The sequence below is a fragment of the Mustelus asterias genome, unplaced genomic scaffold (assembly GCF_964213995.1).
Source record: "Mustelus asterias unplaced genomic scaffold, sMusAst1.hap1.1 HAP1_SCAFFOLD_35, whole genome shotgun sequence".
Classification (NCBI taxonomy): Eukaryota; Metazoa; Chordata; class Chondrichthyes; order Carcharhiniformes; family Triakidae; genus Mustelus; species Mustelus asterias.
The window spans coordinates 20,267-39,480 of NW_027590117.1; the positions used below are offsets into that span (position 1 = coordinate 20,267).

Here is a 19,214-nt window from a genome sequence, read left to right on the forward strand (position 1 = left end):
AGAGTGAGTTAGTTCAACGCTCACATACAGTAATAGATTGAGAGAGAGTTAATTCCACACTTTCACACAGTAATAAATTGAGAGAGTTAATTCCACACTCGAACACAAAAATAGATTGAGAGAGTTAATTCCACACACTAACACAAAAATAGATTGAGAGAGTTAATTGCACACGGACACAGTAATAGATAGACAGAGAGAGTTAATTCCACGCTGACACTGTAATAGATTGAGGGAGACTTAATTCCACACACATAGTAATAGATTGAGAGTTAATTCCACACTGGCACACAGTAATCGATCGGAGAGAGAGTTAATATAGGGCTAAAAGGGGTCACAAAAAATCATTGCCCAGCAGGATTAAGGAAAATACCAAGGCTTTTTATTCATATATAAAGAGAAAGAGGATAGCCAGGGAGAGGGTTGGCCCACTCAAGGACAAAGGAGGAAATCTATGCGTGGAGCCAGAGGAAATGGGTGAGGTATTCAATGAGTTCATTGTGTCAGTATTCACCAAAGAGAAGGACTTGGTGGATAATGAATCTGGGAAAGGGTGTGTTGATAGTTTGAGTCATGTTGAGATCAAGTTGTTGGGGTTCTTGAGGAATATTAAGGTAGACAAGTCCCCAGGGCCTGATGGGATATACCCCAAAAACTGGGAGAGGCAAGGGAGGAAATTGCTGGGCCCTTGAGAGAAATATTTGTATCCTCACTGGCTACAGGATTTACTGCCACTTGGAAATTATTGGATGTATTTGCGAGAGGCAATATGGTTTTGTGAAGGGCTGGTCATGTCTCACTAACTTGATCGAGTTTTTCGAGGAAGTAACGAAGATGGTTGATGAGGGTAGGGCAGTGGATGTTGTCTACATGGACTTCAGTAAGGCCTTTGACAAGGTCCCTCATGGCAGAATGGTGCAGAAGGTGAAGTCGCATGGGATCAGAGGTGAGCTGGCAAGGTGGATACAGAACTGGCTTGGTCTTAGAAGACAGAGGGTAGCAGTAGAAGGGTGCGATTCTGAATGGAGGACTGTGACAATTGGCGTTCCTCAGGGATCAGTGCTGGGACCTTTGCTGTTCGTAATATATATAACTGATTTGGAGGAAAATGCAACTGGTTTGATTAGTTAGTTTGCGAACAAAAAGGTTGGTGGATTTGCAGATAGCGATGAGCACCATCAGAGGATACAGCAGGATATAGATAGGTTGGGGGCTTGGACGGAGAGATGGCAGATGGAGTTTAATCCGGACAAATGTGAGGTAATGCATTTTGGATGGTCTAATACAGATAGGAAATATACAGTCAATGGCAGAACCCTTAGGCAAAGGGATCTGGGTGAACAAGTACACAGGTCACTGAAAGTGACAATGCAGGTGGAGAAGGTAGTCAAGAAGGCATACGGCATGCTTGCCTTCATCGGCGGGGGATTGAGTTTAAAAATTGGCAAGTCATGTTGCAGCTTTATAGAATCTTAGTTAGGCTGCCTTTGGAATATAGTGTTCAATTGTGGTCGCCACACTACCAGAAGGATGTGGAGACTTTGGAGAGGGTACAGCAACGACTTACCAGGATGTTGGCTGGTATGGAGGATATTAGCTGTGAGGAGAGGTTGGAGAAACTTGGTTTGTTCTCTCTGGAACGACAGAGGTTGAGCGGCGACCTGATGGAAGGCTACAAGATTATGAGGGGCATGGACAGAGTGGATAGTCAGAAGCTTTTTCCCAGGGTGGAAGGGTCAATTACTGGGGGGGCATCGGTTTAAGGTGCGAGGGGCAAGGTTTAAAGGAGATGTATGAGGCAAGTTTTTTACACAGAGGGTGGTGGGTGCCTGGAACTCACTGCCAGGGAAGGTGGTTGAAGCAGATACAATAGTGAATTTTAAGGGGTGTCTGGACAAATACATGAATAGGATGGGAATAGCGAGATATGGTCCCTGGAAGGGTCGGGGGCTTTAGTTCAGTTGGGCAGCAAGGTCGGTGCAGGGCCGAAGGGCATGTTCCTGTGCTGTAATTTTCTTTGTTCTTTGTTCTTAATTCCACACAGACACACAGCAATAGATTGAGAGAGAGTTAATTCCACACTGACACACAGCAATAGATTGAGAGAGAGTTAATTCCACACTGACACACAGCAATAGATTGAGAGAGAGTTAATTCCACACTGACACACAGCAATAGATTGAGAGAGAGTTAATTCCACACTGACACACAGCAATAGATTGAGAGAGAGTTAATTCCACACTGACACACAGCAATAGATTGAGAGAGAGTTAATTCCACACTGACACAGCAATAGATTGAGAGAGAGTTAATTCCACACAGACACACAGTAATAGATTGAGAGAGAGTTAATTCCACACTGACACAGCAATAGATTGAGAGAGAGTTAATTCCACACAGACACACAGCAATAGATTGAGAGAGAGTTAATTTCACACTGACACACAGCAATAGATTGAGAGAGAGTTAATTCCACACTGACACACAGCAATAGATTGAGAGAGAGTTAATTCCACACTGACACAGCAATAGATTGAGAGAGAGTTAATTCCACACAGACACACAGTAATAGATTGAGAGAGAGTTAATTTCACACTGACACACAGCAATAGATTGAGAGAGAGTTAATTCCACACTGACACACAGTAATAGATTGAGACAGAGTTAGTTCCACATTGACACTGTAATAGATTGGGAGAGAGTTAATTCCACATTCGCACACAGGAATAGATGCAGAGTTAATTCCACACTGACACACAATAATAGATTGAGACAGAGTTAATTCCACGCTCACACACAATAATAGATTGAGACAGAGTTAATTCCACACTGACACACTGTAATAGATCGAGGGAGAGTTAATTCCACAGTAACGCACAGTAATAGATCAGAGAGAGTTATTTCCACACTTTCACACTGTAACAGATTGAGAGTTAATTCCACACACACACACAGATTAATAGGTTGAGAATGCGTTAATTCCTTACTGACACACATTAATAGATTGCGAGAGAGTTAGTTGCACTGTCACACCGTAATAGATTGAGAGAGAGTTAATTCCACACTGACACACAGCAATAGATTGAGAGAGAGTTAATTCCACATGGACACACACAAATAGTTTGAGAGAGAGATAATTGCACATTCCCACACAGTAATAGATTGAGAGAGATAATTCCACACTCTCACACTGTAATATATTGAGAGAGAGTCAATTCCATATTCTCACACTGTAATAGATTGGGAGTTAATTCCACGCTCACACATAGCAATTGATTGAGAGAGTTTTAACTACACACTGACACTCACTAATGGATTGAGAGAGAGTTAATTCCTCACTAACACACAGTAATGGATTGAGAGAGAGTTCATTGCACTGTCACACCGTAATAGATTGAGACAGTTAATTGGACACTGACACACAGTAAAAGATTGAGAGAGGGTTAATTCCACACTGATACACAGCAATACATTCAGAGTTAATTCCACACTGACACACAAATAGATTGAGAGAGAGATAATTCCACATTCCCACACAGTAATAGATTGAGAGAGTTAATTCAACGCTCACACACAGTCATAGATTGAGTTAATTCCACACTGACACACAGTAATAGATTGAGAGGGAGTTAATTCCATTGCACTGTCACACTGTGATAGATTGAGACAGTTAATTGGACACTGACACACAGTAATAGATTGAGAGAGGGTTAATTCCACACTGATACACAGTAATAGATTGAGACAGAGAGTTAATTCCACCATGACACACACTAATAGATTGAGACAGAGAGTTAGTTTCACACTGACATGCAGTAATAGATTGAGAGAGAGATAATCCACATTCAGACCCAGGAATAGATTGAGAGTTAATTCCAGGCTGTCATGTCGTAATAGATTGAGAGAGAGTTAATTCTACAAAGACACACTGTAATAGATTGAGAGTGCGTCAATTGCACAGTCTCACACTGTAATAGATTGAGAGAGAGTTAATTCCATATTCACACACAGTAATTGAGAGATAGTTAATTCCACACTGACACACAGTAATAGATGGAGAGGGAATTAATTCTGCACTGACACACTAATAGATTGAAAGAGAGTTAATTCCACACTGACACACAGTAATAGAGTGAGAGACCGTTAATCCGTTATAATATATGAAATGAAAAAGAGTGGCAAAAGTAAACATTGTTTCTTTAGAGGATGAGAAGGGGGATGTAATAACTGGAAATGAGAAAATGGCTGAGGCATTCAACAGGTATTTTGTGTCGGTCTTCACAGTGGAAGACACAAATAACATGCCAAAAATTAATGGCAAGAAGGCTATGGCAGGTGAGAACCTAGAAACTATCATTATCACGAAAGAGGTAGTGTTGGGCAAGTTAATGGGGCTAAATGTAGACAAGTCTCCTGGTCCTGATGGAATGCATCCCAGGGTACTAAAAGAGATGGTGGGAGGAATAGCAAATGCACTAGTGGTAATTTATCAAAATTCGCTGGACTCTGGGGTGGTTCTTGCGGATTGGAAGACAGCAAATGTGACGCCACAGTTTAAAAAAGGAGGTAGACAAAAGGCAGGTAACTATAGGCTGGTTAGTAGGGAAAATGCTTAAATCTATCATCAAGGAAGAAATAGCGAGACATCTGGATATTAATTGTCCCATTGGTAAGACGCAGCTTGGGTTCATAAAGGACAGGTCATGTTTGACTAATTTTTGGAATTCTTTGAGAACATTACATGTGCAGTGGACAATGGGGAACCTGTAGATGTGGTGTATCTGGATTTCCAGAAGGCATTTGACAAGGAGCCACACCAAAGACTGCTACATAAGATAAAGTTGCACAGTGTTATGGGTAATGTATTAGCATGGATAGAGGACTGGTTAACTAACAGAAAGCAAAGAGTGGGGGTAAGTGGGTATTTTTCTGATTGGCGATCATTGACTAGTTGTGTGCTTCAGGGATCAATGTAGGGACCGCAATTGTTTACGAATTACATAGATGATTTGGAGTTGGGGACCAAGTGTAGTGTGTCAGAATTTGCAGATGACACTCAGATGGGTGGAAGAGCAAGGTGTGCAGAGGACGCTGAAAGTCTGCAAAGGGATATAGATAATCTAAGTGAGTGGGCGGGGGTCTGCCAGATGGAGTACAATGTTGGTAAATGTGAGGTCATCTATTTTGGTAGGAAAACAGCAAAATGGACTATTATTTAAATGATAAAAAATTGCAACATGCTGCTGTGCAGAGGGACCTGGGTGTCCTTGTGCAGGAATCTCAAGGAGTTGGTTTGCAGGTGCAGCAGTTAATTAAGAAGGCAAATGGAATTTTGTCCTTCATTGCGAGAGGGATGGAGTTCAAAAACAGCGAGGTTATGTTGCAGCTGTATAAGGTGCTGATGAGGCCACACCTGGAGTACTGTGTACAGTTTTGGTCTCCTTACTTGAGAAAGGATATACTGGCACTGGAGGGGGTGCAGAGAAAATTCAATAGGTTGATTCCAGAGTTGAGAGGGTTGGCTTATGAGGAGAGACTGAGTAGACTGGGGCTATACTCATTGGAATTCAGAAGAATGAGGGGAGATCTTATAGAAACATATAAGATTATGAAGGGAATAGACAAGATAGAAGCAGGTAAGTTGTTTCCACTGGTGGGTGAAACTGGAACTAGGGGGCATAGCCTCAAAATAAGGGGGAAGCAGATTTAGGACTGAGGTGAGGAGGAACTTCTTCACACAAAGGGTTGTGAATCTGTGGAATTCCCTGCCCAGTGAAGCAGTTGAGGCTACCTCATTGAATGTTTTTAAGGCAAGGATAGATAAATTTTTGAACAGTAAAGGAATTAAGGGTTATGGTGAATGGGCAGGTAAGTGGAGCTGAGTCCACAAAAAGATCAGCCATTGACTGGCGGAGCAGCCTCGAGGGGCCAGATGGCCTACTCCTAGTTCTTATGTTCTTCATCCCACACTCATACACAATAAATGATTGTGAGAGAGTAAATTTCACACACACACACACAGTAATAGATTGAGAGAGAATTAATTCCATACACACACAGTAATAGTTTGAGAGAGTGTTAATTCCATACACACACACAGTAATAGTTTGAGAGAGTGTTAATTCCATACACACACACAGTAATAGTTTGAGAGAGTGTTAATTCCGCACCAACACACAGTAATAGATTGAGAGGGAGGTAATTCCACACTGACGCACAGTAATATGTTGAGACAGAGAGGTAAATTCATACTGACATACAGTAATAGATTGAGAGAGAGATAATTCCACACTCTCACACAGTAATAGATTGCGAGAGAGTTAATTCCACACTCATACAAAGAAAATTACAGCACAGGAACAGGCCCTTCGGCCCTCCAAGCCTGCACCGACCATGCTGTCTGACTCAACTAAAGCCCCCTACGCTTCCGGGGACCATATCCCTCTATTCCCATCTCATTCATGTACTTGTCAAGACGCACCTTAAAAATCACTACCGTATCCGCTTCCACTACCTCCCCCGGCAACGAGTTCCAGGCACCCACCGCTCTCTGTGTAAAAAATCTGCCTCGTACATCTCTTTTAAAACTTGCCCGCCGCACCTTAAACCTATGCCCGCTATTAATTGACTCTTCCACCCTGGGAAAAAGCTTCTGACTATCCACTCTGTCCATGCCTCTCATAATCTTGTAGACTTATATCAGGTCTCCCCTCAACCTCCGCCACTCCAGTGAGAACAAACCAAGTTTCTCCAACCTCTCCTCATAGCTAATGCCCTCCATACCAGGCAACATCCTGGTAAATCTTTTCTGTACCCTCTCCAAAGCCTCCACATCCTTCTGGTAGTGTGGCGACCAGAATTGAACACTATATTCCAAGTGCAGCCTCAGTAAGGTTCTATAAAGCGCCAACATGACTTCCCAATTTTTAAACTCAATACCCCGGCCGATGAAGGTAAGCCTGTCGTATGCCTTCTTGACCACCTTCTCCACCTGCATTGCCACTTTCAGTGACCCGTGTACCTGTACACCCAGATCCCTTTGCCTATCAATACTCTTAAGGGTTCTGCCATTTACTGTATATTTCCCAGCTGTATTAGACCTTCCAAAATGCATTGCCTCACATTTGTCCGGATTGAACTCCATCTGTCATCTCTCTGCCCAAGTCTCCAACTGATCTATATTCTGCTGTATGCTCTGATGGTCCTCATCGCTATCCGCAAATCCACCAACTTTTGTGTCGTCCGCAAACTTACAAATCAATCCTGTTGCATTTTACTCCAAATCATTTATATATATATTACAAACAGCAAAGGTCCCAGCACTGATCCCTGAGGAACACCACCACCCCAAGCAATAGATTGAGAGACTGTTAATCCCACAGTCACACACAATGAATGATTGAGAGGGAGTGAATTCCACACCGACACACAGTAATAGTTTGAGAGGGAATTAATTCCACACTCTCACAAACTAATAGATTGAGAGAGTTAATTCAACACACACACACTGTAATAGATTGAGACAGGGAGCTAATTCCACACTGACATACAGTAATAGATTAAGAGGGAGATAATTCCACACTCTCTCTGTTTTGGATTGCGAGAGAGATAATTCCACACTGAGACACGGTAATAGATTGAGAGAGTTAATTCCACATTCACACACACTAATAGATTGACAGTTAATTTCACATTCATACAAGTAATAGATTGAGAGACTTTTAATTCCACACTCGCACACAATAACAGATTGAGAGAGAGTGAATTCCACAGACACACAGTAATAGATTGAGATAGTTAATTTCACACTCACACACAGTAATAGATTGAGAGAGAGTTAGTTCCAAACTCTCTCACAGTAATAGATTGTGAGCAACTTAATTCCACACTCTCTCACAGTCATAGATTGAGAGGGAGTTAATTCCACACTGACATACAGTAATAGAGAGAGAGTGATAAATCGACACTCTCACACAAGAAAAGATTGAGAGAGATTGAATCCACACAGACACACAGTAATAGATTGAGAGAGAGTTAATTCCACACTGACACAGTAATAGATTGAGAGCCGAGTTAATTCCACACTCACATACTGTAATAGATTGGGAGAGAGATAATTCCACACACACACAGTAATAGATTGAGAGTTAATTCCACACTGACATGCAGTAATATGTTGAGACAGAGGTAAATCCACATTGACAGACAGTAATAGATTGAGAGAGAGATAATTCCGTACTCTCACACAGTAATAGATTGAGAGAGTTCATTCCAAACTGACACAGTAATAGATTGAGAGCGAGTTAATTCCACACTCACATACAGTAATAGATTGAGAGAGAGATAATTCCACACTCACATACAGTAATAGATTGAGAGAGAGATAATTCCACACACACACAGAAATAGATTGAGAGTTAATTCCACACTGACATGCAGTAATAGATTGAGAGAGAGAGAATTCCACACTCACACTAATAGATTGCGTGAGAGTTAATTCCACACTGACAAACAGTAATAGATTGAGAGAGAGTTAATTCCACACTCATACAGGTAATAGATTGAGGGACCGTTAATCCCACAGTCACACACATAAATAATTGAGAGAGAGTGAATTCCACTCCGATACATAGTAATAGATTGAGAGAGAGTTAATTCCACATTCATACAAGTAATAGATTGAGGGACCGTTAATTCCACACTCTCACACAATAAAAGATTGAGAGTTACTTCCACACTCTCACACAATGATCGATTGAGAATTAATTCCACACACTCTCACAGTAATAGATTGAGAGAGAGTTCATTCAACACTGACACACACGAATAGATTGAGACAGGGTTAATTCCGCACCCACACACAATGATCGATTGAGAGAGAGTTAATTCCACACTCTCACTATGAAGCTCAGTTAATCAACACATACATTTTCAACTGGGCCATTGTCACATTGTCTAATTTGGTAAAGCCAGAAGTACAGTACTTATTTCCTATCTCTGCCATACCCTCTGCTGCAGTGAGCAGTTTACCCTGCTTGGCCCTTATGAACCCCACTCTATCCTTCACTAATCCTTTACAATTAATATGTTTGAAGAAGATGTTATGATTTGTATTAGCGCAGCCTGCTAACATTTCCTCATGCTTCCTCTTCATTATTCCAGCCTTAGCCCCTCTCCTGCATTTTGAGCTGTTTTTTCTGATTTCTATTGCTATTATTATTCCAGCATGCATCATATGCCTCTTTTTTCTTCCTTATTTTCTCGTCAATAACCTCAGACATCCAGGATACCCTAGCTTTGGACACCGCATATGTGTGTCTGGTGGCTATGTACCTGGCTGGCATCCCATTCAACTCAACCTTGAAAGTCTCCCATTTGTCAACCACTGTTTTATCCTCGCAATTTGCCTAATTTGCCACATTTTGCCCTCACTTAATCTATCTGTTTCCTTTTGAAGCCTCCTCACGTATACTTCACAATTAATTTCTTATCTATCTTTATGTTGTCAGCAAATTTAGCAACGGTACCTTCAGTCCCTTCATCCAAGCAATTTTTATAAATTGTAACAATTTGTAGCCCCAGCATGAATACACCACTCATCAGATCCTGCCACCCAGAAAAATAACCATTTGTGCGAACTCTTTTTGACCTGTTAGCTAGCCAACCATCAATCCATGCCAAAATGTTACGCCCAAAACCATGAATGTTTATTTTACACAATAACCTTTAATCTGGCACTTTGGCAAATGTCTTCTGGAAATGTAAGTACAGGACATCCACCGGTTCCCCATTCACAGCACATGGGCCTCTTTCAAAAAACTCCAATAATTTAGTTAAACATGATTTCCTTTTCAGAAAACCATATTGACTCTGCCTGATTGCCTTGTATTTTTTCCAAGTTGTAATATCTGTAATATCTTTCAGAATGGCTTCTAACATTTTCCTGATGACAGCTGTTAGGCTAACAGCCTGTAGTTTCCTGCTTTCTGTCTCCATCCCTTTTTGAATCAAGGTATTACATTTGTTATATTTCAACCTAATGGAACATTCTCCAAAGCCAGGGAATTTTGCAAAATTAAAACAAATGCATCAACTATCTCATTCGCCACTTCTTTCATGTCCTTCACGAGAAGTCCATCCGGACCCAGGAATTTGTCAGCCTGTCGACCCAACAATTTGCTCAATACCACTTTCCCTGTTGATTGGAATTTTCCTGTGTTCCTCCCTTCCATTTGCTGGTTTACAGCTATTTCTAGGATGTTACTTGTATCCTCTATAGTGAACGCCAATGAAAAATACATTTGCCAATACCCTGTTTTCCATTATCAATCCCCCAGTTGCACTTTCTATAGAACCAATGCTCACTCTGCTAACTCTTTTCTTGTTCAACTATCTACAGAATCTCTGACTATCTACCGTAACCCCGTAACTATCCCCGTAACCCCACATAGTTATCCCGCAAATCCATCTAAACTATGCATCCCGGGACACTAAGGGGCAATTGAGCACGGCCAATCCACCGAACCCGCACATCTTTTCAATCGCTTCTCGGCCTTTTGGCTAAGATCAAGTGTAGTATGGATTGGATGCTGCACTTGGTTGAGGTCATTAGGTTACATTGAAGCTTCATATGTTTCATATGAAGCAATTTTTAAAAGCGGCATCTCGGCCTTTTGACTAAGATGCAAATGAGCTCAAGCCTTGGAGGAGGAACCTCCCCCTCCTCCATTCAGCTTGGCTCATGTAGATCGGGCCCAGGACAGGGTAATTTGGTCGCTTGCCCTGTCTTGTCAGCCTGGATCGGAAATGTCTCAACTTGTTGAGACTCTGAATTGAATTTGATTGAATTGGAAAAGTACAAAAAAAATGTCTGGAAGAGGAAAAAGCTCGGGCCAAGGCCAAGTCTCGCTCCTCCCGGGCTGGACTGAGTTCCCGGTGGGCCGTGTTCACAGGCTCCTGAGAAAGGGCAACTATGCTGAGCGTGTGGGTGCCGGAGTCCCGGTCTATCTGGCTGCTGTGCTCGAGTATCTGACCGCTGAAATCCTGGAGCTGGCCGGGAACGCGGCCCGGGATAACAAGAAGACCCGCATCATCCCCAGACACCTGCAGCTGGCCGTCCGCAACGACGAGGAGCTCAACAAGCTGCTGGGAGGGGTGACCATCGCTCAGGGCGGGTTGCTGCCTAATATCCAGGACGGGCTGCTACACAAGAAAAGCAGCGCTGGGGCCGCGAAGAGCAAGTGAAGCGACCATTCTTTAATCTGATAACCCAAAGGCTCTTTTCAGAGCCACTCACTTTATCTGAAAAAGGGCGACCTGGTGTCCATCGGTCAGTTTCTGCACTGCTATTCACAACACAGCTGTTTCCCGCTTTGTTCTATCAATCCGTACGATTGACACAGACAGTATTTTAATGCAAGTTGCTGCTGTTTATCGGGGAAACCATCCCAGTGAACTGAAATGTTCCTATTTCAAATATAATTGCTTTAAAATGTGATAATCTGCGAGGATATTCATCTGCAGCCCATCGGTTTTCAAAGTCAGTCACTGGATCTGGAAAAGTGTTAATTATTGTCTATGCGAATGTGCAAGCGTTCCTGCAATGGCTATATCTGTGTGAGTGGGTTACTGTTTGAGACATGCTTCATATTCTGAACTTAATTGACACAATTTTCAACACTCTCGCTGCAACTCGAAACACGTGCGGAGAAAGTGGATTTGCGGAATTATTGCTCGGAAACTGAAATGATCGCAGGTTTAATAAAACCACTTTAAAATTAAATTGTGGTAGAATTGTTAACGGCATCGTTTTTACTCTAACCATCAAAGGATTGGAGATATGAGTGACCCCAATGCAACGGAGGGTTAATTGTAACATTGAGAGGTTTCAGTACTGGAGTCCTGGGAATATTCTGTCCTGGGAATTCAAACACTACAATCGTTAACAGGAGATCGCAGCTCTTTCATTTGCCGATTTGGTGGCTCTTAAAAGAGCCGTTGTTGTACTTGGTGCTGAGGCCGGGGTTTTAGGCGCGTTCCCCGCGGATGCGGCGGGCTTGCTGGATGTCTTTGGGCATGATGGTGACTCGCTTGGCGTGGATGGCGCACAGGTTGGTGTCCTCAAAGAGCCCCACCAGGTAAGCCTCGCTGGCCTCCTGCAGGGCCATGACGGCCGAGCTCTGGAAGCGCAGGTCTGTCTTGAAGTCCTGAGCGATCTCTCGCACCAGGCGCTGGAAGGGCAGTTTGCGGATCAGCAGCTCGGTGGATTTCTGGTAGCGGCGGATCTCCCTCAGAGCCACAGTGCCGGGTCTGTAGCGATGAGGCTTCTTCACTCCGCCCGTGGCTGGAGCGCTCTTCCGGGCAGCTTTGGTAGCCAGCTGTTTGCGAGGAGCTTTCCCTCCGGTTGATTTGCGCGCTGTCTGCTTGGTCCGAACCATTTTCTGAACGGATGCAGCACAATCTGAGATACAAAGACTCTTAATACAGAGTCTGCGGTGCATCCGCCTTTTTAAACTCTGTGAGGGACCGCCCCCAGCGGGAATTGGCCCAGGAAGTTTCAATCAAACTGTGACCAGCGAATTAATGTCTATACCTCAGGTTCTGATTGGTTCAGTTGTTTTCTTAACCGCCCCTTTCAGTAATTCCGCCGTTTTCTGTGCAGGAAATAACCGTTTGTATAAAATAAGTCTTCATTCCGTCCTTAATAAAATAATTCCCAGAAACATTGAAGATTTGAAGTCTACCTCCCCCCACTTAGTGCTTTACACCCTTTTCCCGCTCTCTGGGCTGTTCATTCCCAGAATCTCCCGCTGTTCCACTCGATCCCTGTCCCTTTCCTCTCCAGCCCATTCAGATTTCCCCTCTCCTGCCGCTTGTAACATTCGCTGCCGTTTTCGGGGGAAAGGATCAGAAATCAGTCGCTTCTCTGTGTCTCCCTCAAGCCGGTGTGAAAGGGGTTGAGTCTGTTGTTTGTTACAGAGAGTGACTTCATATTTGTCCCGTTTGACATTACTGAATAGAGCCGTTTGCTGCCCGCGGCGGACAAATGTTCACAAATGAAACGTCTTTGTAAAATAATCTTATAGCAGAATATTAATTGAGAATCTATTTTTAATAAGTTAAGAATTTGTCTCAATTCCCTTTCCCGCGCTGAAATTGGCGGCATTTCCCCCAATTCAAAATTTCTGCTGGTTGACAGTTGAAGCCAATGATTGGCTCAATGTTCACATTCGATGCTCTGCGATTGGTTCAGAGCTGCGAATGCGGAGAGGATGGCCAATCAGAAGCAGGCTGGGGTTGGAGCGGCTCAAACTGCGGGAATTGCAGGTTTGTGAATGACTGAGCGGAAACTGATCAGTTTCACAAAGCCTGTCAGTTTCAGTGCAGGAAACAACCGTCTGGGGGCAAATAGCATCACAACTGGGACTGGTTCCAGTGAACGATTCACCGGCTGCTGCTACTAAACTCCGCTATTCCAGAGAAAGCTTTGATAAACTCTATCCAAACACTGGGTGATTAAACAGGAGTGATGTGGCGTTTCACTGAGGGCACATGTCAACTGGGGGCTGCTTCGACAATGCCCTTAAAAATTTCAAAAACAATCCGCATCGCTGCTCCAAATGAAATGTTAAATTCGGTGATTCCCGCACTGTAACCTAAACAAAACAAACATGCATCTCAAACACTGAACAGCCTATCCCAGCCCCCGTCCCCTGGTCAATGCTCTCTCTGTGAAGCGGTGAGTGGCTCTGAAAAGAGCCTTTGTTGTGTGTTCGGTAGGAAGGTTCCAGTTGTTCAGCCGCCGAATCCATAGAGAGTGCGGCCCTGGCGTTTCAGAGCGTACACCACATCCATGGCAGTGACCGTCTTGCGCTTGGCGTGTTCAGTGTAGGTGACCGCATCCCTGATCACATTCTCCAGGAAAACCTTCAGCACCCCGCGAGTCTCCTCATAGATCAAACCCGAGATCCGCTTGACACCGCCACGGCGAGCCAGGCGGCGGATTGCTGGCTTGGTGATGCCCTGGATATTATCACGAAGCACTTTGCGGTGCCGCTTTGCGCCGCCTTTACCCAGTCCTTTGCCCCCTTTCCCTCTGCCAGACATGATGATTCTTCACTCAGATCTCTGCACAATATGAGAGGAAATCTTTCAGGCTCCTTTTATACAGCCCGCCCCGACCTGACTGAGGAAGGCGGAGTGAGAGCAGAGAGGGGAGGAGACAGAGTGAAGATTAAACACAGAGCGGGAGGGAGGAGAGAGCCGGACTGACACACACACACACAGAACGGCCCCTGATCTTTCAGCTCCACCTCTAGTTTCTGCAACCGCCAATTTCAACCCGTTTATTAACAATGGAAGCGAAACACAGCTCCCCACACAAACCCTTCCAGAGCCGCCCTTCACACACAAGAGTTTCTACAAACCCGGAGCTTTGAAATATGGAATCAAAACAGAAAATGCTGCAACTAATTAGCAGCTTCGGCAACTTTTGTGAAGAGAGAGAGAGACAGAGTTAACGTTTCGGGTCGTGACTTTGTTCTTTTGTGTTTTTAAACCTGGTCCCGTAATAATTCCCAGTCAGTAATATTCCGACCAAAACACAGTCGATTCGAGAGCAAGAATCTTCCTCCGGAACATCCTCACACACATCTGCTTCTCGCTGTTTGCAAACACTTTATTGAAGCTGTTTGGGGCAATCTCCTGTGTTAAAATTCAGGGAGTCAGGATGGCCGAGCGGTCTAAGGCGCTGCGTTCAGGTCGCAGTCTCCTCTGGAGGCGTGGGTTCAAATCCCACTCCTGACATTGATTTTTGGCTAAGAATTGCCGTCTCAGAGCGCCAGGCACCTGGGTTCGATTCCCGGCTGAGGTCACTGTCTGTGTGGAGTTTGCACATTCTCCCCGGGCTTCCTCCGGGTGCTCCGGTTTCCTCCCGCACAACAAAGTGCCTGTCACGTTGATTGGCTATGCTAAATTGCACCGGAGTGTCCGGTCAATAAATAGGGTAATGGGGATCCGGACTGGGTGGGATTGTGGTCGGTGCAGACTCGATGGGACGATTGACCTCCTTCTGCACTGCAGGGATTCGATTAAAAATTAGGCTGCAATGCGGTGTTGAGCCGCCAGTGTTATTGTCTCACACTGAATCTACCAGACATCTTTATTATGAGAGAAAGTGGCGATTGAACAAATGTGAAATTCAAATGAAATTCAGCCTCTGCTGTGTTTTGCTTTAGTCTGAATTTGAAATGATCTCTATTGAGAATGAGCCGGGCCGCGGGACAGGAATCATTTTCTTGCGGGATCAGCTCTTTCCTGAGAGATGTGGATGGCTCTGAGAAGAGCCTTTGGGTTCAGAGGTTTACAATTTGCTCGGGTTGTTTCACTTCTTTCCTGACGCTTTCTTCGCTTTTGCTGCTTTCACTTTGGGTTTGGCCTTCGATTTAGTCGCTTTTTTGACAGACTTTCCGCCCGTCACCTTCTTCACAGGAGACTTTTTCTTCAGGGCTGCTTTCTTCACCGCCTTTTTTGGAGTTGCCGCCTTCTTGCTGCTTGTTTTCTTCACTGTTGATTTCTTCACTGGAGTTTTCTTGGCTGCGGGTTTCTTTGCTGCGGGTTTCTTGGCTGCTGCTTTCTTTGTTGTCACCTTCTTGGCCGCTGTTTTCTTTACTAAAGATTTCTTGGCTGCTGGTTTCTTCGCCTTCTTTCCCATTTCCCCCCGGCTTTCCTTCTTAGCGAGTTTGAAGGAGCCGGAGGCTCCCTATGTCTGCACCAGAGACCCTGTCTCCACCTTCCTCTTGATCGTTAACCTGATCTGGGAGACGCGCTTCCCCACATCCACTCCGCTGCCAACCAAAGCTTTCTTTATCGCGGCCAGGGACATCCCATTACGATCGCTGCAACCCGCCACAACATTGAGGATCTGCTCGCCTAACTTGGGACCGGCTGCCGCAGGTCGGGGAGCCGCCTTCTTCTTCCTGGGAGACTTCACTTGAGCGGGAGCGGCTGGAGGAGCCGTTTCGGCGGCTGCAGTTTCAGTCATATCCGAGAGTGTGTGGAAAATCTGTGTGAGAGTCAGAACTGGATCCGAAATGAACCCAGTGGTGGCGGCACAGAGCAACTTAAAGGCAGAGAACGGACGGAGCAGAGACAAGCTGCTGTCAGCTCCCGGCTCCTCCAGCCTCTCTGTGTTTCTCTCTCCTCACAAACTCTCCCCTTGCAATGAAATTCCGCCTCTCCAGAGATCCAGCTCACATCCTTCATGTCTCTGACACACGAATGTTTGCTGTTGAAAAGGTTTCACTCGAACTGTGGACTCCATTTTCCACTGAAACCCGTTTTATTGCTGCACTGATCGCGCTCTCACACGCGATAGCTGACATGTTCTCTACTTTTCCACTGAAATCTTGAATTTAGCGAACCATTTGCCTTGAAATCTCACTTTGGGGCTCAGCAGGGGGATTAAGGGAATCTTTGATTGGAAAATTGTTTTATTTTACACAAGAGAGACTCGGTTATCTCATGATCAGAACAGACACACAAACACAGTTGGATTAGTCTGACTCCCCCGTCCCTTTCATACACTCTCTCTTACACAATATTCACATCTACACATTCACAGGACAAAACTTTTACCAACTGTAAGGTCCCAGGACGGAATTTCTCCTCCTTTTGGCCTTTGCTCTGTATCCCGGGGGCGTCGTTATAGTTTTTCGCCTCAGTAACTGTTAAACACTCTGAAGCCCGCTCCCCGCAGATTGTCTTTGAATTCATTCATGGAATGTGAGTGTCGCTGTCTGGGTCAGCATTAGTTGCCCATCCCTAATTGCCCTTGGGTAGGTGGTGATGAGCTGCCTTCTGGAACCGCTGCAGTCCATGGGGTGTACGGCCACATCTGTAAACCAGATTCCGCGGCAACAGACAGTTATAGCTGTTTTTTCAGTTATTATAGCGGTTGCAGACATCATTGTGTTTCTTTAGGGTGAAGATACAAATTAACTGCTGTCGGAGTCTCTCAATTTTCCTGTTTTATTTGTTTTTCCTGCACTGACAGGTAACAGTAAATCACAACCTCAACAACCAGTGACAGCCTGTTAAATATTCATCCCCCACTCGCTGATAATGGAGTTTCTGACAGTGGCAGACATGTTCTGACCATCCTCCGATTGGGCCCGAAGGTGACCAGATTCACTGTCAGAGCTGGACTTTCAGACTGAGGGGGTGGCAGAGCCAGGTGAGTGATGATGGTGACTGTGCGAACATTTGACCAAGGGTCAGTTCCTGGCCATCGCAGTAGTAATTCATTTAATTATCTATCGCAGGTCAGAACAATAGGTGGGCACTCCTAAAATAAAATTGACTAAAAATTCTCATCATCGCTGTGTTTCTAATGGAAAATCCACATTCAATTTGCTTTCAGCTGAAATGTTGTTTAAATGAAATTAAAGGCCTCAAAACTAATCAATGAGTTCTCAGTCAGAAACAATAGTAAAAAGAAAGGTGGCCTAAACTGTCCAGAACTACGAGACAAGCCAAGTTCAGTTTACAAACTGTGCTATGGACACATCTGGTATCTGATGAAATCAGCAACTCAGGAAGTTCAGTAATTATAACTAATGAAAATAACGGTTGTTTAAGCAGAGTGAGCGATGGTGGTATAGGGGTGAGCATAACTGCCTTCCAAGCAGATGACCCAGGTTTGATTCCTGGCCAATGCATTGGTCATTTATTTTGAACCTTATCCACGGCCTCTTGTGTTTCAAACTGAGTGGACAAAAACAGGGCGAACGAAACATTTGACAGGAATGAAATAAAATGCAGATACCTTTTTCATTTTTTGTTCGGACATAATTCTTTTTTAATGAAAAATATTGGAAGAGAAAATCAAGTCTCTGACCGAATAAATGAATTTTCAGCCAGACACAAAGAGTCAAAGTAAAAGTAGAGGAACAAATTTCAGCTCCCACACTGTGTGTTGCGCAATCCTGGTGCCTGATGAAGTTAATATGAACTTTACTGAGGTGGTTACATTATTCTGACAAATAAGATCTGCCAAAAGATAAAATACTGGAAAATCTCAGCAGGTCTGACAGCATCTGTAAAGAAAAGAGCTGACGTTTCGAGTCCAGATGACTCTTTGTCAAAGCTTTGACAACGGGTCGTCTGGACTCGAAACGTCAGCTCTTTTCTCTCCTTACAGATGCTGCCAAACTTGCTGAGATTTTCCAGCATTTTCTCTTTTGGTTTCAGATTCCAGCATCCGCAGTGATTTGCTTTCATTTGTTAAATAAGCAGCTGCTGTGGCCGCGTGGTTAAGGCGTTGGATTTGAAACCCGATGGGGTTTCTCCGTGCAGATTCGAGCCACGCTGCCAGCGAGTGTGATTGGAAATGTATATTTTAGACAGCCACAGAGTTGCAAATCCTATTTTTTTGGAAAGAATTATTTGGATCTCCAGCATGCTTTCAGCTACATAACAAGAAGGTGAGCTTGGAAAGAACACCTGAGTGTCCTCAGTCTGGCAAGGGCAAGATAGGCCGAATGGATTCCTTCTGTGCTGTTACATTTCTCTGGTTCTTTCTGAGGTGACATGAGGAAAATCAAAGCATGAGCAGAATGACAAAGGCATCAACAGGGGCACAAGGACAAAACAAGGTCTCACGTCAGAGGAAGATTTTTATTAATGACACACAGAACATAAGAAATACATTTATTTAATTGAGCTGGATCCTGGAAAATGAAACAAACTTCGAACCAATCAGTGCCTATCTGAGAACTGGCAAGGAATATGGCTGACATTGATACGGTTCATAGTGAATTTGTTTATAGAATAATAGAATCATGCAGTACAGAAGAGGCTCTTCGGCCCATCGAGTCTGCTCTGACATCGAAGAAGCATCTGATCTCCAATCAAATCGCATCCACCACCACTTGACCCATAGGCCTGAATGTTATGATATGCCAATTGCTGACCACATACTTTGAAAGGATGTGAGGCAACTTGCCTCCATCACCTTCCAAGGCAGCGCATTCCCGACCGTCACTACCCTTGGGTATAAATGTTTTTCCGCACATCCACCCTAAACTTCCTGCCCCTCACATTGAACCTATGTCCTCTTTTTACTGACCCTTCAACCAAGGGGAACAGCTGCTTCCTATCCACTCTGTCGATGCCCTCATAATTTTGTACACCTCGATCAGGTCCCCCCTCAGTAT

General features: G+C 44.2%; 2 protein-coding genes, 1 non-coding gene and 1 pseudogene across 3 annotated transcripts; 2 read left to right on the forward strand and 2 right to left on the reverse strand.

The window, feature by feature from the left end:
- The first annotated feature begins 10,540 nt into the window (after positions 1–10,540).
- LOC144482356 (U2 spliceosomal RNA) lies at positions 10,541–10,692 on the forward strand (annotated as a pseudogene).
- Positions 10,693–12,026: 1,334 nt separating this feature from the next.
- Positions 12,027–12,437, reverse strand: LOC144482222 (histone H3-like). The gene has a single exon (XM_078201417.1). It carries the CDS (start codon positions 12,435–12,437, stop codon positions 12,027–12,029), a length of 411 nt encoding a protein of 136 aa, XP_078057543.1.
- A 1,357-nt stretch (positions 12,438–13,794) lies between these two features.
- LOC144482272 (histone H4) lies at positions 13,795–14,106 on the reverse strand. Its single transcript, XM_078201453.1, has one exon. It carries the CDS (start codon positions 14,104–14,106, stop codon positions 13,795–13,797), a length of 312 nt encoding a protein of 103 aa, XP_078057579.1.
- Positions 14,107–14,722: 616 nt separating this feature from the next.
- trnal-cag (transfer RNA leucine (anticodon CAG)) lies at positions 14,723–14,805 on the forward strand. Its single transcript has one exon. It is a non-coding gene; the product is annotated as a tRNA-Leu (tRNA).
- Positions 14,806–19,214: the final 4,409 nt, after the last annotated feature.

What these genes read in the sequence shown, in the direction of transcription:
- LOC144482222 (XM_078201417.1), bottom strand. Translation starts at nt 12,437, where the DNA reads ATGGTTCGGACCAAGCAGACAGCGCGCAAATCAACCGGAGGGAAAGCT.
- LOC144482272 (XM_078201453.1), bottom strand. Translation starts at nt 14,106, where the DNA reads ATGTCTGGCAGAGGGAAAGGGGGCAAAGGACTGGGTAAAGGCGGCGCA.